Genomic DNA, 22491 nt, shown 5'->3' with positions numbered 1-22491 from the left:
TTTATTTTCCCTGAGAATTTTTTTTTCTAAGGACTTTTATAAAACAAAGTGGTGGAAGTGTCATTGTCTGAACCTGTTTTGCAACAACTGGGTCAGAAATGTTTGATGCAATTGATGGAATAGTAAATTCTGCATACATCAGAGAACTGTGATTGAAAATAATGAGACTCGTTTCTCAAGAGCAGATAATGAAGATAAACACAAGCCATTTATCCCGAAAAATGGTTCAATGGCCGAGTCAAAGTCCTGACCTTACATCAATGGTAACATTGTGGAAGAGCCTTAAGTAAGCAGTTCATGTGAAGAAACCCTCCAACAACCCAGAGTTGAAGCTGTTCTGTGGAGAAGCTGCAGAACTGATCAGCTGTTACTGGAAATGTTCAGATGAAAATTTTGGCTACACATGTAGGATCACTAATATTAAAAGCATGAATATTCAACAGTATAAATATACATCACTCTATGCACTACCAAATATGTTAGTATAAGATTTTGGTGTCATTTGTTTCTTTGGATTCACTTTTGTCAATTCTTATGCCGAAAAATAAATACCTGGTGATAGCAGAACTTATTATTACTTATTTCTCTGTAGTAACTAGTGGGGCTCCTGCAATAGATGTAAGTATGTATCTGAGGGGAGGGGGGACGTCAAAAGACTTTCAAATTAGTACTCATTTTGTCTGATGTTTTTCCTTTAATTTTGTTTGTGTTTTGATTACACTTTAAAAGGTGTTTCTGTGATATCTTAACAAATCCTACCAATTCACAAATCATAATATTTTTCTGAAAAAAATGTTAAACTAAGTTTGTGAAATTTTGAAGCTGTCCTCCTAATACTTGTTTAGTTATGTCCTTTTATAGTTTGATCCTTTCTAAACTTTACTGGTCAAATAACCTACAAAATACCTCATCTGTATCTGGCTATTCAGTGCAAAGGATTGTGTTTTATTACCATTCAGTTCCACTTAAAGTCACTCTAATGAATGCAGCAATCACAAGTACTGTAGTTATTGGCTACAGCTCCATTTAGCATTCATGGAAGCACAATACCTAGGGAATACATTAATTTTCTATGAAGGGTGCTGCACTCAGGGCTGCAAGTGTGGACACAACTTACTTTTTCTTCACAGAAAAAGTGGGCTGTGTTCTTTACGGAACAGGCAACTCACTTTAAGTCTCTGTGTGTCTGTTTTACTTTGACAGTCTGAAGTCAGAAGTAATAAACTGACTTCATCAGCTCAGAAAGTTGTAATTATTGGAAACTGTGGTCCAACACAGCCTGTAGGATACAGTTTAATTCCATCCCGTTAATGTTATCCTAGCTTTCAGGCTGAGCCCATGGGAAATCGAGGTACTGAACCTAACTTTAGTTTTGTGTTTACTGTAGCCCTCAGTGCACTGAAAGTAAACAGTCCACTACTGGCAATGGTAAATGATTTAATTGGCTTGTGTGAGTGGGAATACCTGAGTTTTTTCTTTAAAAAAAATCTTATATACCATGTTTTATATGCTATTTTTAGTGAAAAAGCCTTCATTTTTGCCATTTTTAGAGGACTTTGTTCTAAATTAAACAATTTGATAGATTTAGGACTGAAATAACCTTTTGGTGGATCTGTTAGACACTGTAAGAGCCAAAATATGTTTGGGACATTGTTATGATATTTGACTGTTACATTTTATATGCTTTCTCTTCTTGAAAATGGTGAATATACTTGAGTACTTAGTATGTATTCAAAAGTGTGTGTCTTAGATAATGGCCAAGCTCAGCAAGTTCAAGTCAGCGGTATAACCCAGCAGATTGGAGTCAGCCTGATGTTTCAATGGTATATTCCTGCAGCTTTTACCCTTCATGGCTCCATGAGGACCCTTCTTGAACACCCATACACGTGCTCGCACAGTCACTCACACACTTTGGTCATGCTCTGAAACTCATAGTGGATTTATGTGAGCAGCCGCTTCCAAAAAATCTATCATTTCCATATGGTTGGAATGCACTCACTGCTACCCAAAGCAGCACGGAGTCTATATGTGTGTGAGTTTGTGCATACAGGCATGGCGTGTTTATGCCTACCTCCATGATCTCAATTCTCCCCTTCATTTTAGCTGTTTTTTCCTCTCCTTCCACTTGTTGCACTCCACCCTGCTTTCTCTGGGGATTGGGAGAGAAACAACCCTTGTTTTAGTAGCTGTTCGTATTGGTTCAATTTGTGGCACTGATTTTTTTTTCTTTCTTTCTTTTCTGTATTTGTTGCTTTTGTCCTCCAGGTGTGTGGAGGAGGTGCGTTGGACTCCAGAGCGGAGCAGTGTGCGGCCTTTAACACTCAGGAGTTCATGGGTCGCCTCTACAACTGGGAGCCTTTCACTGAAGGTGAGGACTGAGTTAATACACTCACAGTAGTCAACAGTTTTGCAGCAACGTACTTCATTGTGGCAGTAGGTTTATAGGGAGAATTAAATGGCATTATAGAGAGGAGGAGGTAGAAGAGTCAGTAAAACGTGAGTGTGAGCGAGTTGAATTTTTCTCTGGTATGAGTGTGTGTTGGCAGGCCTCCATTGAGCAACCCAACCATTCACTAGAGCAGGCTTACATCTACATGCAACACTGAGGGTGGCGAGAGTCAAGAGGAATAGAGAATAGCTGGAACTCAGTCTGCTTTTATTCTTCTCTTTTTCCTGTCATTTGTCCAATATCTCCCTCTCTGCCCTCCTCTCCTGCCAAGCTTCTCCTCCTCGCTCTGACTAAGCACACAGATTCCTACTGAGTGAGATAAAGAAGAAGAGAGAGAAAGACAGGAGGAGGGAGGTGAGAGGTGATGGGATGCAAGTGTTTTGTCACATGACCACTGGGAGCAAAGGGTGATGACGTGGCTCGTACATGTGTTTGTGTTTGTTTCTTGTCTGAGCATGACATTATGTGTGTGTGTGTGTGTGCGTGTGTGTGTGTGTGTGTGTGTGCTGACTTTCCTTTGTAAAGTGTATAATAGTTCAGAGCAAGGGGGGGTGTGCCTTTTTGTCTTTGTTTTCCAATGCTGGAGGGAACAAAAGGGAAAAGAGGAAAAAAATATTTTACGGATATTTGAGGTATTTCAGAGAAAAGGAAGACAGGATGGAGAGAAAATCACAAACGTGGGAGGGGAAGACAAGAGTGAAACACAGCTGTGAGATGATATCGACAATGTTTATCATTAGGCTTTTAAAGTATGCACATGAGCCTCTCTGTATTTACAGCATGAGCTTATTGGCAAGGATTGCGTCAGGGATAATACGTGAAAAAATGTTTGCATATGTATGTTTGTGTATGTGTCTTCGCATTTGATAGTAGTGTATCAGCAGGCTGAAGTTCCTCAACACATCCACACACACTCTGAGAGCCCAGATCCAGAAGCAGTAGATCAGGAACACCCAACCCACATACAGTGGTTATACTGTATGTTAGTTTGGTTTTGTTCCTTCAGAAAACAAAACACACTTACCACACTAGCCCAAATATACACCTTATACAAAACTGAATACAGGGATTTAACACAAATATTATTTCTTGCAGAAAACTGGAACGAACTAAACACTCTAACGTAGAGTTGCTCCATCCGAACAATAATTTAGATGAAAGGTTCCAATAAAATCCTCTTTCTGAGTGTTTTATTAACTGTCAGCCAACTATGTTCCATCTCACAATTTTACAGCTAGGCTTCAGTCTCATGGCTCCCATCAGCCTAATTTTTTGTGCCGCCGCTCCCACCATGCACTGCGCATAGGGAGGGGCAAGGGCACCAAAAAATTTGGGGTCGTGATTAATTATAATCAGCATATCTAAAGTTCCAAATTTTACAACCTTTCTGAATGGTGACGTGTGATCCATTGTTGTTGACCATTTATTAACTGGAAGACAGACTGCCGTGGGCCGCAACAACAGCAAAAACAATCTGAAAAGCTCAGCTATTAGCTGCTATCAGCCATACGACTCACTATTATGTCCGTTACAATATGAACTATGTTCATTAGGGGTGTAACGGAACTTGTATCCATATTTTTCTAAAATTTCGGTAGAGAACGTTTGGTTCGGAATAGAGCCAAACAGAGTTTCCACACGGATGAGTAACTGCCTTGGGGGGGGGGGGGGTTGGGGGGCTTTTATTTTGCCGGAAGCTTTTACACTACTTCCATGACTGATTTCCTGTCTTCCTCTGTCTGAACTGCTGAGTTTGATGTATTCTGGATGCATGTTCTGTCAAAAATACACTATGCGCCTATGTTAAGCGGAGCGCTGCGACAAGGCGCTTCTGGGACGGCTCGCCCAGTGTGAACCAAACCATTGACTAAAACGGCTGCGAATTGCTGCAGAGGTCGCAGCTGTTCCTATTAATTTAGTTAATTTTATATTAATTCTGTAATATTTGATATTTGTGGATTTTTAAGGGGTTAATGAAGAGTGTACCTGCTGGAAAACAACAGAGCCTGAGATGTTTTTTTTTCTTCTTCTTCTTCTTTTTCTTACATTATTACTTGGTCGGTGTTAACATTCACTAAACTGACCTATGACATGCAAACTTAGTAATTTCAGAGGTTTAAGTACTTCAAAGCCCTACATTGTTGCTTTGGGAAATACTTGTCGGCTAGATACGCTGTCCCATTTCATGAGCAGACTTACTCTGGCATCTACATTCTGTATTCAATCTTAGCTCCACCTGATAAATACTTAAAAATAAATGACTGTAGTTATGTGATACAGACTGAAAACTGATTGTACACATTCCCATTGCAGACAACACATATTAGAGTGTTGGTTTTTCTTGTTCTTTTTCTCCAGTTTAATGAAGCTCTAGTGGAAGTTCTGGATGGTAAATCTAGTTATTTATTTCCAGAGAGCGATGGCAAGTCAAAGCTGCAATGAATAATAATGTTTTTCTGGATCAGCAGGGATTATCATTCTTAAGACATCATAAGATGGATTTGCTCTGTATTTCTAAAGCTTCATAAAACTATATAAAACCACAAAAACGAAATGCTTTGCAGTTATGCATGACAGCAAATTGAGAAGTTGAAAGACATTCAGCCCTGCTTTTGCTTCAGCATGGACCTATAAAACATTATGAATTCACCAGTTATGATTCTTCTTGAACTTTGTTTTAAATTGTTGTTTATAGTGAATTACATGATCCTATAAATACATTATCATATCTCATGAATGTGCTGCTAAGGCATAATAAGCACAACCCTTGTAGAAAATGTAACTAAACTTACTTCATTAATTAGCATAAAAAGTAAGTACATTTGTTTTTGGTTGATTATTTCTTCCCTTTGGTGATATTATTTGAAAGCCTGGTTGCTCACCTTTACAATGTGATATAACTTGTGAGGATTGTGCTTATATGGAAAGAACAACCCAGCTATAAGTGTGGGTAGTGTCCCCCCCAAAAATGTGATAAAATAACCTGCAATATTCTCGTGTTAGTATTCACTCTTGTTTGGAGATTGAAGTACTTATAGGTGTGTCTCAGTCACAGCTGTATGACAAACATATTGGAATGAGATTATGGAGCCAGTGGTGATCCCATATCTAGAGAATCTGAGACCTTATTTCATTCTCTAGGATGACTCTCTCCTACAAAGCCAGGATCATCAGAAAGTACAGAATTTGGGAGTCGACGTGGAACAGGAAGGTCTGTCGTGAGTCCAGACCTCAACTCAACTGAACACTTGTGTGACCAGCTTGTATATGTTGTACATGCTAGAGTGACCAACACAACTATGCTGGTTGACCTTTAATAACTCCTGGTTGAGGAATGAGATGCTATCTCACAGGAAAACGTGATCAGTCTGGTGATTAGCATGAGAAGGATTTGCCAAGCTGTCATGGCTGTGTGGATCTTCTACACGCTACTATGGTCCCTGACAGCGTAGAAGGAATGAAGTGTAAAAATATCTGTTTTTTCCTTTTTGCTGGGGCAAAGTTCAATCATCTAATACACCAAGTAACTTAAAAAAACATTGAATACCAGCAAGAGAATATTACAGGAAGAAAATATTCTCATATTCACATTTAGCTGTGTTGCTCATTCCAGAGAAACTACTTATACCTCGTTCCAAAGGTGATTAATTAGGCTTTCCAACCATATAATATACAACACCAACTGGTATTATTAAAGAGGAGAAATAATCCATCAGATTTCCTTTATTTATTGTGCTAAGTTTATGTCAGTGGCAGGTTCACTGCTTGTGCTGCTGCCCAAAAATCAAAAATACAAAAATCTAGTCAGGCAATCTTAAGTTGGTATTATGATAAGGGGGGAATTATTTAATTTGTAATTGTGACAAGATGGCCTGTGTGAGCGGCTGGAAACAGTGAAGGGATGACAGCGGAATCCAATACAAAATTATTTTATTTATTAAATACAAATTGGATCAGAGAACTCACCATCATGTTGTGGAGCAGCCTAGCCTCCACCAGTAGCTGCCCTCAAATGAGCAAAAAGTTCAATTTATCTCCTCTGCTGCTGATTGGGCTAAACTACTTCCTGTTAACAGAGGTGTTTCCCAGGTCATAAACTTTATGTTCTAAAAGCTCACTATACAGACAATCAATATATCCATAACCTTCCTACTCAAATAATTATATAAACACACACAGTAAAAAAAATAAAAATAAAAAAATAATTACCTCATGCACTTTACATATGCACACAATATTTACCGTCTTTCCCCATCAAAACATTACTGATGACGCTTTTACAGGTATCTGGAAGACAGATTCAGATATAAAATTATTTCATTGTTCAGTAAATCTTAATAAAAAAAATGAAACATTGGTGTACAACTATGCATTTTTAAAGTGCAAAAGGTGAATTAAAGTGCAAATATGCCTGAACAAGTAAGTGCTGCTTCATTACAGTAATATAAACATATTTATATTATAAAAAGACATAAATGTGTGATTGTCTTCTAGAAAGCAGGCAGATGTGAGGCGAAGCTTTCTGTTTGGATCAGATTCTATTCTTTTCTATTCTATTCTGTTCTACAGTCATTTAGCAGACGCTTTCCTCCAAAGTGGCTTACATCTGAAATTAATTAAATTACTTGAACCAGACAAAAAAACAAACAAACAAGTAAAATGTGTATTAATTAATCTCCCACAAAGAGGGAATGCCAGAGTCTCCTCCAACTGTCTCAGTGAGATGATTTAAGTTGATATGCATGAAAAATAACTAAAGTGACAAATAAAAGACATACACTCTCAAAACATGATCAAAAAGACTTTTTGGATAAATATAAGAATGTAAGACTTGGTTAAACAGATAATTTTCTGCAAGAAATATCATCTGTATTTTGTTCTCTTAACAATATTCTAGATATTACCTCAAACAGGCTATTTTTCATTTAAAATCCTAAATATCACAGTAAAGGGGGAGAATTATACCAAAATCAGTTAAGGAACTTGAATGTAGACTGACCAGCCACAGCTGTAAAATCAATGACAGCTGAAGTGAATAACATTCAGTTTTGTGTTTCTCTGCTGGGAAACATTGGGTTCTGACATGTAAGACATGAATACTCCTATTACATCTCTTTGATTTCCCAGAGCAGTTTCATACACTTTGATTGCTGTTAATACTCCAAGGCCAATTAACAAGTACATTTGAGTCTCTGAGAGTTACATGTAGTTTAAAATGCTAATGTTAGGTATCATCTGCAATGTGTGTGTACTCAACCCATCCTTGTACACCCAGCCTCTCTCCCAGGATAAGTAAGCTGTGGTTCTGCTAAACATAGAGCAGATAAATGGAAGACATTTGCTGCAGGGTTCTTCTGTCTCTCCTAAGTGAACATGACAAGTCTTTTAATAGTGTATTAATGGTTTTTGTCAGATTTGCTGCAGTCTTAGGGACAATAGGTGGATCTGCATGATAATTTCTGCGTTTGCAGCCAGTGTTAGTGCTGTGGTATCAGCTGGAAGTCAAACTGTCTGCATAAATACACAGGTGAATTTCCTTTACACTGTTGCCTTGTTACAGTGTTTGTGAGGCTGTGTTCTGAATTTAACTTGCTTTTAAATGTTCTTTTTCTGCTGTGTGTCCGTGCCCTCTGCTCCAGTTCAGATTTTATTTAAACTGCCTTGTCCTTGAAGCCTGCTCAGAAATCAAAGAGAGCTGGACTAAGAAAGGGAAACAGGGCAACCTTTACTGCACCATTTAGCAGTATTGCTGCAGTATGAAGGTATTTGGATAAAAGAAATCACTAAAATACTGGCTGATGATGAATGCAGTGCATTGAGCCCTTCACATGTGACGTCACTTGATCTGAGATGATTCTTTTGTACTCTGCTGGGTAAACTGTGTCACACTGTTTACTTCAGTCTGCTGCCACTGGCCACAACCCAAAACCATCATATTTAGCTTCCCGTCATCACTCTGACAGCTGTGATGCAGAGAGTTTGTGTTTTTCAACATCAAGCAGTCATTTTCCTCCAGCTATACTCATATAGTCTGTTTTTGACTATATATGCTAAAGAACTTCTGCAACGTTCTGCATTAATGTGACCTGTGTTTTTGTTGTGGAAATTTAAACAGTAAAGCTACCGCTGTGCCTAAAAGCTGCAGAAATAACAATCCTTGCTCCTTTCTGCATAGCAGCCGCTCTGCAGCTTTGTAAGCGCTGCACGTGCAGGTGTTGTTTTACTTAAATATTCCCATTTTTTTTCTCATCCCCTCTTTGCATACCCATCCTACCCTCTTCCTGTCCCACTGTCACTCTCTTTCTCTTTCCCTGTTTGAGTTTGTTTAGATGGAGAGATAGTGGGGAAGTATATTTGGACAACATATATTCCACTGTCTGAACACTAAGCTCAGAGAGGGACAGAGGGACTGGAAGTGAATGGGAGATCAGAGATTGATGCAAAGAGAAACAGACAGACAAGAAGAGACAAACAAAAGTTAAAAACAGAATATTTAAGAAGAATAAAAGGTTAGAAGCCACGATGTGCTCGAGTTTGACCCAAGGAGATGGAGAATGGAATATGACGAGGAAGATTACAGAGACAGAGGCAGACAGTATACCAGAGTCAAAGCATTTCCCACTTTTAGCTCCCCCTCTCTTTTTGTCACTGTCTCCAGTTTAATCTCTCAAAAATAACTATGACAGATGGATGGAGAGAATGAAAATGGAGAGAAAGACGATGGGAACACTCCCTTCTCTGCATCACTCTTTCACGTTCCGTCTAAACACGTCCTGTTTATCGGTCTTTCTGCAGTTATCAGTCAGTAGAAAGAGTGGTAATAAAAAAGTGAAGAATCAGTGCTGAAAAATAAGAAAATGGCCACATAAATAGTGTATCTGTTGTACTAATATACTGTAGTTAAGCAAAACAATCAACATTCATGTCTTAAATCCGTTGAAATGCAGATTTATGATTTGTATTTTATCCCTTATGAGGCCATTTCAAACAGCAGATTAATTTTCTTAGTTTGAGGCAGCAGGAGATATAAATGTAGAGGATGAGAGATTTGGAATAAAAACTTTGAATCTGATGGTCTGATGACATGGCTACAAAGTGGGATTAAAACACCCATTATCCGTTACCTGGGTTGACCTATCTAGACATTTGCAGTCCTGATTATCAACTTAGTAATTGATTAGTCGGTAGGCAAAGCATGTTTATTTATGTAGCACATTTCATGTATAAGACAATTCAAATTGCTTTACATAAAACATTGAAAGCATTACAGCGGGGTTCAGGAAGCAATAACAAGGGCATTAAAAACAAACTTTAAAAGAAATTAAAGAAATTAAATAAAAACAGAAAGAAGAAAGCTAATAAAATAGATACTGTTCCAGTGGGAGGAGTTAACAGTTGTTTTGATAAAAGGCAGCAAACAGAAAAGTTTTTAACCCTGATTTAAAGCTGCTGAAAGTTTCAGCAGACCTGCAGTTTTCTGGGAATTTCTTTCACATGTGAGGAGCATAACAGCTGAACGCTTCCTCTCCATGTTTAGTTCTGACTCTGGGAACAGAAAGTAGATTTAACCCTGATGACCTGAGGGATCTGGTTGGTTCATAACGAACCAAAAGATCCTGAATGTATTTGGTTCTAAACCATTCAGTGCTTTGTAAACTAACAGCAGGATTTTGTAGTAAATTCTCTGACAGACAGGAAGTCAGTGGAAAGATCCAAGTACTGGAGTTTTATGATCCACTTTCCTGGTTTAAGTGAGGACTCGAATAGCAACTTTCTGGACTAACTGCAGCTGTCTGATGGACTTTTTAGGGAGACCTGTGAGGACAGCATTACAGTAGTCCAGTCTACTAAAGATGGACAATGATCTCATCCAGCTTTTTAGGACTGATTGGAGAAAGTGTGCCATGGTGTTCATGTCTCTGAGTGGACACAGGGTTATATCTCCTGCACCTGGCATACAAGCACTGACTGACTGCCTGATTTTCTAAATTTTGTCAGTAAAGAAAGAAGCAAACTCATTACAGGCCTGGTCTGACAGAAGTTCAGGCGTTACTGACAGAAGGATTAGTTAGCCTGTCAACAGTAACGAACAAGGCACGAGCATTATTGCTGTTCTTAGCAATGATGTCAGAAAAGAAAGATGTTCCTGCATTTCTCAGCTCCAGATTATAAATCCTCTGTCTCTCTTTACAGATCTCATAGTGAACCTGCAACTTTGTTTTCCGCCACCTGCGTTCAGCTTCTCCACATTCTCGTTTTTCAGTTCTTACCAGCGTGGCATTTTTCCATGGAGCTCTCTTTTTGGCAGCGATCACTTCCACCTTGGTGGGAGCAAAGACATGAATAATGCTTGTAAATTTACCATGTTCCTATGATCCACAAGCTCATCAACTGAAGGCCAAGAGAGGTGGGGTGAGAGAGAAAAAGCTTGTATAAACATTTCAGTGGTATTTTCACCAATGTACCATTTTTTAATAACCTATGTTTGGACTTTTTTGTTGACAATAACAGCACTCTTAAAGAAAACACAGGAATTTTCAAACAGAACAACATCCATCATGCTGAGTTAGACCAAAGTTATCAAGAACACAATACAATTATTTGGTCCCTCTGTCCTGATGGTTATCACCACTCCTTTTATGTGAGCGTGCACCAATCAAGATGGGAAAACCCTGGGTTGAAATACAGAGCTGATTATCAGCTTGGTAGTACCGCTTCTCAGGATTGCGAATGTGTAAGTCAACCCAGGTAACAGAAAGATGTCCTGGGTATGTTAATCTCCATTAAGGCCTCTGCTCCTCGTTTAGTCATTAGCTCTGTCAGGATACATTTCCTTTGTTCGGTGCCAGATTCTTCTCATCTTTCTTGTTCAGGTTTGTCCTTGTTATCATGATTGTTCTAGCCTTCCTTAGTGAGTTTTTTAGGCAATCATTTACTTTCTGAGTTTATTAGTTTTGGGTTTAGTAATTTGTTTACTTTGTTTTTAGGGCCTTTAGTTACTTTGAATAACCTGATGAGTTCTGGCTTCCGTCAGTTATTTCTGCATGTTGGTCCTTACTCATGACATTTCACTTTGCATGACAGATTTTTTTAAAAACATTTTTAGAAAGGGACAGGTTTACCACTGTGTTGTTTCTATTTTTAGCACTTTGTGAATGAAGAAGAGGGATTGCTGTAGTGATGTGAGGCCTCCTTTTGTTGTTTTTTTTGTTTGTTTGTTTTGTATTTGGCCTAATATTTGCAATGGTTGACGGGTCTAGACTGCAGGCAGGGTAGTTTAGATTTTAGATGAGCAAACAAGGGCTATCCTGAAAAGTTTGCCAACCGGAAAGGAGCACATGGTGTTCCAAAACCAGTGTACATATATTCAGTGTCATGTGGTTCAATTCAAACTGTGGTGATTTGGATGATTCTAATCATCTCTTCACATGTGGGGAAAAAAATCAGTGAAATTAAATACTTAAGTCTCGTTCTCTGAATTATCTATAACTTATCTTTTGTCTCTTGTTTATATTTAAGCCAGTGTGTAGCTGTGTTGAAGGACCTTTACCTCTTCAGAGTGTATTTACCAGCAATCTTAGGAACTTAGTCATGTGTTACCTACATTACACACAAAGTTATATAAAGATAAACATCCAATTGCTTCCTGTGTATGACCAATGTACCACTTTCATCCACTTATCAAGACCAAATACACTCCTCAGTGACCTTATTAAATTTGTGCAGGAAAAGCCCTCTTGGTCCAGATGTAAAGCAATGGAAACATATACAAACTGTTTGTGTTTTCTTGCTTTTTATTGGGTTGGGGGTGGGAGTGATGAAGTAAGATGCACCAGACTACCCTTGCAGTGAAAATGCAGCACCTGTGTTAAACTTGGGCAAGCATTCTTAGGAACTTGAGAGACTTTGTGAAAGCACATGGTGGTCCATTAGCATCATAAGGTGAAAGTAGGGATCTGGTGTTTGCCCTTTACACTTTGCACTAAGCTGTCTCCTCTTTACTTTGAAGTTCTATATGAAAATGTTGAGAAATTACAAAATCATTACAATCATGGTTTTATTTCTCTATTTTAAAAATATTTCTCAACAACAGGGCTATTTGCCGGTTCCTAGGACAGGATTATGGAGCTATATAATCGTTTTAACTGTTACTATGATCAAGCTGCTCATATATTTGATTAAAATTTAATAGTGCTTACGTTTGTGTCGTAAATTGTCACAGAAATGTGAACAGTACAAGATCCCAGTTCACAAGTACAGAATTAATCCCCTTAACCCAGACACTTCCAGTTGCAGGAATGTCCCTTTCCCTTCTCCAGTTTAATCTATGACTACTGACTCGTGCAGTGAATTCATGCCTACGGCCCTATTTCATGTAACATTACCACTGTATACACCTACACACACACACTCGCACACACTCTATCTGGCTGAGGACTTAAACACCCATTACTCCCCCTATCTCTTTACTCAAAGAAAATTAAATTTTGTGGAGCAAACTATCTGTTTCTGTCTACAAGCTAGAGTTGAGAGGTTGGACAAACATCGGATATTTGTGTTAAAGGTAGTGGCTCCGGTGGTCGAGTCGCTGTCCAATGACTGGAATGTTGGTGGCTTGCTCCCCTAGTCAATCTGTTGTTGTGTTCTTGGGTATTTCACCCTCCTTGCCTCCAGTGTTGTCAACGCTGGTCAGAGAGGCCGTTGACGCAGATTGGCTGCCACGTTTACGTCAGTCTGCCCCAGGCTAGCTGTGGCTAAACATGTAGCTTCCCATGACCAATTACAAATGAGGAGTGAATGAATAATGGATATGATGTAAAGCACTTTGAGTCGCTTGACAAGCACTATATAAGAATTTAATCCATTATTATTATTAAAAAAATGTTGTTTGACACATTGAAGTTGACTAATATCTCTGAATTAACCCATTTTACTGTGTATGGCACAAATATGTTTTTTATAGTTCATCTCTGAGGGAATTCAAATAAACATAAATCCAAAAACTGTAATTTATTCATTGCGTTATACATCATTCTGTCTTCAAACTCTTTGCTTGTACTCCTACTCCCCTCTGATGTCCTCAGTATTCACCACTCGTCTATTAGTCCTCCTGCTCTTTCAGCACTGAAGGACTTTCATTTCCTCTGTAACCTTGAAGCAGGGCTCCTTTTCTTTGATTCCTCCCCTCTGTTCTCTCTTTGCACATACATCCTTCCCTGCTGTGTTCACCAGTTGGTTTGTGCCCATAAATCTTACCTTTCTAAAGCTTATGTTTGCACCTCCTTGGTAAGTATGCATCTCCAGGGAAGGTGCAGCAGTGAGTGCACTGAGCAGCAGGGGAAATAGCTGATCGTTGTCTCACTGTCTGACAGTTAGGGGTTACGTGGTCTGGCCTCAGTTTCCTGACCACATGGAAAGACGTTTATCTCCCAGCTGTGTCTCCTCCACGCTACTTGGAGAGACAAAAAACTTTAAAAAGTTAGACATACTTAAAGAAAATCAGCCGTTTATTTCATATGCTAATCTTGCTACCCTCTGTGATTTGCAGTTGGTGCAGACAAGCAGTGTGAGCTGACCTGCAGGCCTGCTGGGTATCGGTTCTACGTTCGTCAGGCAGAGCGCGTCAGAGACGGGACGCCCTGCTTCAGCATTAACACCAATGATGTGTGTGTAGAAGGACGATGTCTGGTAAGATGATGTGCATGCGTGACAGTTTGTTTTTCCCCTTTTAACAGACGTCTGAACCGTCTGAGTTCACTCTATTTAGCTGGAGTTGAGATTATCCAGAACCTGGCTTGATTGTATCTTTTCCTCTTATTTTCACCCTCACTGTTGGATTTCACTCTCATTCCTCATTACTGCTTCTGGCAGGAATTTTACGACCACCAGTATCTAATCTACACAAATAGCAGTGAAATAAACACTGGCATCAGATGTGAAATGTCAACAAGACTGTTCTAGCTTTTCTTTCCTCTGTCCCCACCCTTCCTGCCACGTCTCTTTTATTCCCCTTCCCCACTTTTCCCCCATTGTCTGAGCCATCACTCACATTTTTTACCATCTTCTCCTTCCAGACTGAGGGATGTGACGGGGTGCTGGGCTCCAGTGCTGTGATTGACAAGTGTGGAGTGTGTGGTGGCCGTGACACCTCCTGTCGAAAAGTGACAGGAAGCTTCCAAAATGTCACAGTTCCCCTTGGCTACCACAAAATCCTGGACATCCCACCTGGAGCCACATTCATTAACATCACGGAGAGACAAGCAAGCCCTAACTACCTGGGTGAGATTTAATAGACAAACAAAGCCTTACACACACACACACAAGTGCAGTTCAAGATTTACTGAATAAAAGTGGCTGCAGCTCCAGTAAAAGTGAAATATTGGCAAAGGAAGAGGAGATTTGGCCCTGGATCATGTGTGTGCTGGCTTAAACTAAGACTGTAGGATTTGTGGCCTTGCAAACTCAGACCAGATAAAACTAGTATTGTTGAAGTCCATGTAGGAATCACTGAAGTGTGTACATGTTTGTATGCGTGAGTGCCTCGTCAGCCTCCTGTTTGTTAATGAAACAGCACTCCAAGTCTGTATTTATCTGTCTGGAAGTGTGTTTGAGCACATGGTGGTGTTGGGAAGGGGGGGTTCGCCAGACTAAACAGGGTCTAAATACAAAAGGGAAAATATGGCTGAAATCCTGATGCTCTCACCCCCACCCCCCAGCCATGAGGAGCGGAACAGGGGTGTCGGTGGTGAATGGGCGCTGGGCTGTGGACCCTCCAGGGGAGTACCAGGCGGGGGGGACCACTTTCACCTACACCCGACCTAGAGCCCAGTCAGAAGGAGAGGAAGAGAAAGGCGAGTCCCTGAGGGCACGAGGACCCACCACAACACAGCTGCAGCTATATGTGAGTACTAGCGCACAGGAAGGCCTTTATTTTAATCCTGTGAGAAAACGCAAACCAGAGTATGACAAAATAACATTAATGAAAACAGCCAAAATGATCTTGGTCCATGCAGAGCTGTCTGGAATGATTGCTGACCTCACTGAGGAAACATACCATTTACTTGTACATTGCTAGCGTGTAGAATCTGATCAAAACTTAAAACATTAACATGTTTTTCTAGAGAATAATAGTCATTGATCACCTTTGGAGACAAAAGGTTCTCAAATTCAAGATTTTAATGCTAAATGCCTTTTGGTTTTTGATATATTGTTAAATATTTTGGCTAGTAAAAATGTAAAATTCCTAATCACATTAAAATTAAAGCAGCTGCATTTGTCAGGGGAGCAGCAGAGTTGAGGATGTGGGTTGCACCCATGAAAAACTTCCCAACTCTTCTCTGTCAGTATCAAACAGCTTATTCTGCTATTAACTCTGCTTTGGCTGGATTGGATCATTTAAATCTGAAGAAAAAAAGACACTGACATTGATTTTGACGCTTCCGGGCTCTTGGGACCCTGGGCCCTTTCCAGGGTTCAGAGACCCTCTGGGTCCTAGTCCTATTCTGTCTCTAGCCTCCATAGAGACAAGGTTGCATTTGCATGATTACTCTCATACTCTGCATGCTGACACAGTTACTGAGTTGCCCAGTGGGTTTGTTAAAAGAAAAAACTCACAAAAGCAAACTGACATGGTTTCAAAATATAGCAGACCAAAATGCTGTTGCCATCAGACTCCTACTGACTAAGTTTACATGACTGTGACCAGATTAACTCTTGTAAAGTTTTCTCAGCATCGGGAACCCCTATGAAGGACAGGAGTTCAAAATACTGCAATTTATTCTGACCTCTGACAAGGACATTCCTCTGTAGGTTTCCTTTAAAATTGTTTCATTACCTGTCTTGTCTGTTTTGCTCTGTAGATAATTTTCCACAAGGCAAATCCAGGCATCGACTATGAATTCTATATCCCTGTGGAGAAGAAGGAGGGAGAGAGGGAAACACTAATGGAGAGGGAGGTTCCTAGAGAGGCACCCAGGGAGAGACTAAGAGAGCGAGAGCCGGCGAGGGCACCCTTTCGCGGTACATCCATTGCATCTTAACTTGTCTGATAAGCTCTGTTCCATTTGACAGCAGCATTTTCCATTTTTTGCACATGTTTAGTACAAATTGACGTCATGTCAGTGATTAAACTGAGCTGTAAATCCAACAGAAGATCTCAGGAGTCATTCTTTCCAAATTATGTGAGGAAACTTCACTATAAGACTTGACTGTCTTTTTGGATTAGTATGGGTGTGGTTGTGGGCCAAGTGGGAGGAATTCTTGTATGAATGTGTTTACGTGTATTTGTTTGCCCATGACCTAAATGAGAGGCTATCTGCTCAACATGTTTGCTGTCATGAGACCCTGACCTCATCTTGACATCATCACCCTCTGACTCAGTGCCTTCCTCCTGTTCTCAGTATTTCAGCAAGTTTGGATTTTTTTCCTCACAATTTATCACTGGCTTCTCCTTCTTCTCCTTTTGTCTTTTTCCCTATCTTTCTTCTGCCTTTCCTGTACTTTCTAATTTGGCTTTATCGCCATGTATGTTTATCTTCTCTCATAGGTCCCCTCACTGTGTCAGTAGAAGATCCTCCTCCCGCTGCTCCTCCTGTTTCAGTCCCTTCTTTCCCCTCCTCTTCCTCCTCCTCTGTGTTCTCTCCCCCATCTACCGACCGATGGACACCTGAGAGGACACGCCCACGAGGATCAGCACCCAACAGGAATGCTCGGATCCCCCCTCGTACTGACCTGCCTCCGGACACACAGTCACCATTTGTGTGGAGGAGAGGAGGCCTCAGAGAATGCTCTGCTTCATGTGGAAAAGGTCAGATTTATGATTGTGGATATATACATCTTACACTAATTTTAATGCCTGCTTAATTATTTTGGATGATGTGATGTCTCCCTCCGCTGGATGTTAAATGCAAGTGCAAGCGCATAGAAGGGGTCTTTCATTCAGTTTGTCTGCATCCCTTCTCTCTTTGCAGGTTTTCAGCACAGAGTCATTTTGTGTATAAATCGGCACACAGACGAAGAAGTCCCCGAAAGGAAGTGCGACTCTGCAGCTAAACCTGTTCCTGAAGAAGAGCCTTGTAACACAAAACCCTGTCCACCATTGTGAGCAAATTCACCCTCATTATAAATGTATTATATAGAAAATATTTTAAAATCTTAATTTCCTAATATTAATTCTCCTTTAGAAGTCAGTGCATGTGATTCACTGGAAAATCTCACACTACAAAATTTCTTTATCGAGTCTATGTTTTTATTACCTCTGGGTAAATACAGATGCACATTTGTTTTTACAATATTAGTATTCTCTGAGTGAACTGCAATATGCAGAAACAACAGATTACTCATTTCAACAAAGTATATAATTTTTTTGTGCATAGACCAAAAAAATCATGGAAGACAGATGCCAACATTTGTCTCAGTTATGACATTTTCTTGTTTGTGGTTTAGCTGGGAGGCCAGTGCATGGTCAGAGTGCAGTGTGTCCTGTGGGCAGGGTGTACAGCAAAGACAGCTCCAGTGCAGACAGAGCTTTGGAAACCAGTCAACCATGGTCCACCCTCAGCACTGTGCCAACCTCACTCCACCAGAGTCTACGCAGGCCTGCCAGCTCCGTCTCTGCTCCCACTGGGAGGTCAAGTCTGACTGGACCACAGTAAGTCAACAAAACCAGTATGTGACTGGGAACAGCATCTGCTCCTGGGTCATGGTGACATGAGGCCAAGTGTTGTGTCTTAGTATCTGTAAACAGAACAGTTGCACACAGCATTGAGTTTCTTTTGAATTTATGCATTCTGTCTCGCTTTCATAATGCTTCCTTTTCCCCCATATAAATAGATTGTTTTATTCCCCTGAAAAAAGTTATTAACAATGAAAACTTGATTGTTTTGATTTGATTTTCTTTGGTTTCTCTGGTATTTCTCACTCATCTTTCTTCCTCTTTACCACAGTGCTCAGTGGACTGTGGAGTGGGGAGAAGGACTCGGAGTGTGCGTTGTGTAAGCGATCAAGGCAGTATAGTGAATGATAACGAATGCAACTCTGGGCTCCGCCCACAAGGAAGTGAGGAGTGCAACATGGGTCCCTGTGTGACCAACTGGTACTTCAATGACTGGTCCAAAACTGTGCGTAACACACTTACTCAGAAATGAAAAAAAAGCTAACATGCACTCAGCTGTAATCCTCAACATGATATCCCACTTTGTGGCCTCAGTGTTCAGCGCAGTGTGGCCCCGGGGTGCAGAAGAGAGAAGTGGTGTGTCTCACCAAAGGAGGGGTCAGAGAAGGTGGAGGAGGAGGAGGGGACTGCGTCGCAGAAAGACCAGCAGAGATGAAGGCCTGTAACAAGGGTCCTTGTGTGCCGACAGCCATGTGGTACAGCAGCCCCTGGACACCGGTAGGATGGAGTGGGGGGGAATGTTTATATCAAAAGATCTATAGTCCCAATTTCAAATAAAGGGTGAAATGTAGAATTTAGAAAAATAAATGTAGTGATTTGTAAGTCAGTTAAATTCTTATTGAAAATGTGACTCAGGTGACATTAGATGCTAAAATTAGAAATGTAATCATTAAAAAAAATACAAGGTGATTATATACATCTTTCAGACAGATGGATACAAGGACAACAAAAGACTGACATGTTAGTTACTGACATGACTGATTATAAGAAAGTAAAAAGGTCGAGCGGTTGGCTGCAACTGGCAACTTCACCATCATATGTCACTAAATTGTACACTGTTCCTTTAATATTTCTCAATGGAAATTAAAAAAAGATATTGGGATTTCATCATCTATTGAACATAATATCAGCTTAAGATTAATAGAACAGAGAAATCTGTTTCTGCAAAGAACAGAAATTTATCTTAAATGGCCATCATATATAGTACATAACTGGGGATGGTGTTATATATCTTTAGTATTACTTTGTTGTTTTTGGCAAACAGACCATATATTCTTGGCTCATGTTGAGTATATTTGGCTCATTCGATGTGTTCTTTCAGTGTAATGTGCCATGTGGGGATGGATCCCAACGACGAGACATCATTTGTGTCGAGAAGATGGAGAATGACTTTACCATTGTTCCAGCCACTAAGTGTGGTCATCTAGAGAAGCCTGCTGTAGTCCAGGAGTGTGATATGGGAGAGTGTCAGCCACAGTGGTTCACAACCGAGTGGAGCGCGGTGAGAGATGACCTGACAGGGAAATATCTGGAAACCAGGAACAACAGTGCAAATTAAGTAAAAGTGGAAAAATGTTCCCATATAATTTAGACTGTGTTTTTTTGCCTCAGTGTTCACGCTCCTGTGGGAAAGGCTTACAGATGAGGGAGGTTCGATGTCTAACACCAGACAAAAAGCACAGCCAAGCCTGCGATGCCAGTACCAAACCTGAACACGAGCAAGTCTGCAACATAGTACCCTGCGGCCTACAAATCACAGGTGGGTGTTTGAGAGATGGTGCATTCATGCATGTGTTGGTCATTGTCCTTGCTAACCACTGCCTCCTTCTCTCTGTAAGCAGATAAAAACTGCCGGGACAGACGTGATAACTGTTTAATGGTAGCGCAGGCTAGAATGTGCGTCTACTCCTTCTACAAAACTGCCTGCTGTGCTTCCTGTGCCCAGAGTGCTCAGCGCGCCAAGAGGCACTGAACAGCCAATCACAAGCAACCGCAGAGCTCAAAGCAGTCGAAGAATAGGTCAACGTGACTAATCACCCCTGAAAGGATGAGTCTGTAGGAATGGAGAGCCCAGACTTGACATGGCATTCACATAACATTTAACTTCTTTTTTTTCCTGACTCTTCAGGTAAAACACTGTGAAAACAGCTGATTTTTTCTACCAGTAAGCAGAACTGATTTAATCTTCTCGAGCCACATCTACAACAAAGCTTGCTTCATTTTTCTTAGTGCATTTCCATGTGCATTGTCTTTTCTTTCATTTACACTCTTGGAGGCTCATTTCTGTTGCTTTTAGGTTGTAATGGAAGGTGCTCACTGAGGACACGGCTGTGTTTCAGCAGCAAATTGTGCCCTCCTAATCTACAAGATCTTAAAGCAGATGCATTTAGACATGCATAGCACTACTTATGTGTAAAACAAATCATTACCATATGTGCCAGATGAACTGTGTATACCGTAGTGCTGCAGTATGTATGGTGAAGATCTACTGGAATAGATCTGTGCACAAGTCCTCTCACTGAGCAGCAGTGACAACCCCCCAGCCAAGCAAGAAGGATTTATTTACATGTCTGATTGCCAAAAAATATTTCCACAAGTGTCTTTATTTAGTATTTGGACAGATGAACCAAAGGGGTAGGATTACCTTGGTAGAATGTGACCAAATATAAGTGGATGCAGGGACAGAGATGAGACTCTTCCCAAACAAGAAAGCACGGACTGAGTGTGTATTTAATTCACATGTAGGTCTTTTTTTAACTCTTTCTTTCAGTCCTTTTTTAGTCAAGCTGATAACAGCCTTACACACTTTGTGTCCTTATGGTGTCCTACCATGAAACTTGCTAGTTTAAATTTTTTTTAAATGACTCACTACTAAAAGATGAAGTCATTTTTATTAAACATCTGTGCTGTGCTTTTAGCCAGAATTCCTCAGGAGCCATAGGGGATATGTTTGGGGCTTTTGCCAAGGTCTTGTTTGGTGATTAATGTAGTCAATATAGATGCTTTAAAAAGGAGCCACTGGGTTTATTATAAAGCTAGGTGTCCGTGTTTTCAATAGTTACACAGTGAAACTCTTTGGCACTAAAGAATAAGCAAATATTGAACAACAGGTTGTGGTTACACTGAACACACTTAATGTCAATATCATTTCAGTGGCACTTTTGTTCTTTTTGTGGGATTAGCATAATATGGTGTTCTACCTGAACAACTTCTGACTGATTTGTGATCCATCTTAGCTGTGCATTGGAATGAAAAACATCTGCATGTCATCACCTTCTTGGGTGTGGATGTTGAATCTGTCTCCTGAAACTAGATGATGTCAGAATTAAGAAACCTCAATGAGACTGAGGAAATTGCTTTCTTTCTTGCAGTAGTTATTAACTTTAGCTATGATGTGGATCAAAAGCAAGTCATTCTGCATTGACCTTAAGATTAAATATTTTGCATTTTGAAGCGTCAGCTTCTGGACGTGTAAGTCAGTACTGTTGGAAGCTCTTTCTCTTTGCCTTTGCTTCCTACACCTACCACACATGTATTCACATCCAGTCAAACGTGAGGAATCTGTATATTTGTCAAATATGTTTTAATATGTAAAGTTTCTTTGAATATAGTTGCTCTCATATTTTATAAGTGAGTGGTGTTATCAGAAGTGTTGTTGTAGACTACATGTATTCACATCTGTCATATACAGTAAATGTTGAATTGGTGATGTTATTGTGTGCTTGAATTATGAATGTTTCTGTGTGTATGATTTTTCCTGATTTGCAACTGTGGTTTTGAATGTTTTATTCTCGCCTCTAATCCCTTGTAGAATATATCCCATTTTACACATGCACACACACACACACACACACACACACATATATATATATATATATATATATATATATATATATATATATATATATATATATATATATATATATATATATATATATATAAACAAAAAGGATAGTAATTTATCTATGATCTGAAGAACATGTAATTTATTTTCTGTTTTGAGGCGCTATAGGTTTGTGTATTTTTTTTTTTGTTTGTTTGTTTTTTTGTTCTGTTTTTTTTTTTTTTTACCACCAGAGTTTATAAGATTGTTATTTTCAATTTGCAGACATTTTTTATCATGCAAAAAGCAAAAGAGTTTGGTAAAATTATTATCTAAAAGCATAATTTTAAATAAAACTGTAATTAATTAAAAGATGTGTTGCTTTTTCTTTTTCAAACTAAAGAATAAAACTTGTATTGCCACTTTTGTCCAAACGATGGCACCATTGAGTCTATGAATTTTAAGTTTGCTTCAGGGTAAGCACTGGTTGTTTATTTTAAGTATAGAATGTTATCAAGAAATTAATTGAGCAAAGATATTTTATCA

General features: G+C 39.7%; 1 protein-coding gene across 1 annotated transcript in view; it reads left to right on the top strand.

Moving 5' to 3' along the window:
• The window catches only part of adamtsl4 (ADAMTS-like 4), a 42469-nt gene extending 20489 nt beyond the window's left edge, over positions 1 to 21980 (top strand). Inside the window, exons 5-17 of the mRNA XM_041988664.1 lie at positions 2266 to 2368; positions 13998 to 14137; positions 14524 to 14728; positions 15166 to 15350; positions 16309 to 16468; positions 16995 to 17255; positions 17419 to 17548; positions 17894 to 18098; positions 18394 to 18567; positions 18657 to 18839; positions 19444 to 19623; positions 19734 to 19881; positions 19964 to 21980. Coding sequence (XP_041844598.1) covers positions 2266 to 2368; positions 13998 to 14137; positions 14524 to 14728; positions 15166 to 15350; positions 16309 to 16468; positions 16995 to 17255; positions 17419 to 17548; positions 17894 to 18098; positions 18394 to 18567; positions 18657 to 18839; positions 19444 to 19623; positions 19734 to 19881; positions 19964 to 20094 — 2205 coding nt within the window. The 3' untranslated portion in view covers positions 20095 to 21980. The remainder of the gene's footprint in view (positions 1 to 2265; positions 2369 to 13997; positions 14138 to 14523; positions 14729 to 15165; positions 15351 to 16308; positions 16469 to 16994; positions 17256 to 17418; positions 17549 to 17893; positions 18099 to 18393; positions 18568 to 18656; positions 18840 to 19443; positions 19624 to 19733; positions 19882 to 19963) is intronic.
• Positions 21981 to 22491: the final 511 nt, after the last annotated feature.

Source organism: Melanotaenia boesemani, chromosome 6 (genome assembly GCF_017639745.1).
Source record: "Melanotaenia boesemani isolate fMelBoe1 chromosome 6, fMelBoe1.pri, whole genome shotgun sequence".
In the NCBI taxonomy this organism is placed as follows: Eukaryota; Metazoa; Chordata; class Actinopteri; order Atheriniformes; family Melanotaeniidae; genus Melanotaenia; species Melanotaenia boesemani.
Note: the sequence above shows the minus strand (reverse complement) of the source record. Positions and strands in the feature narration are given on the sequence as shown.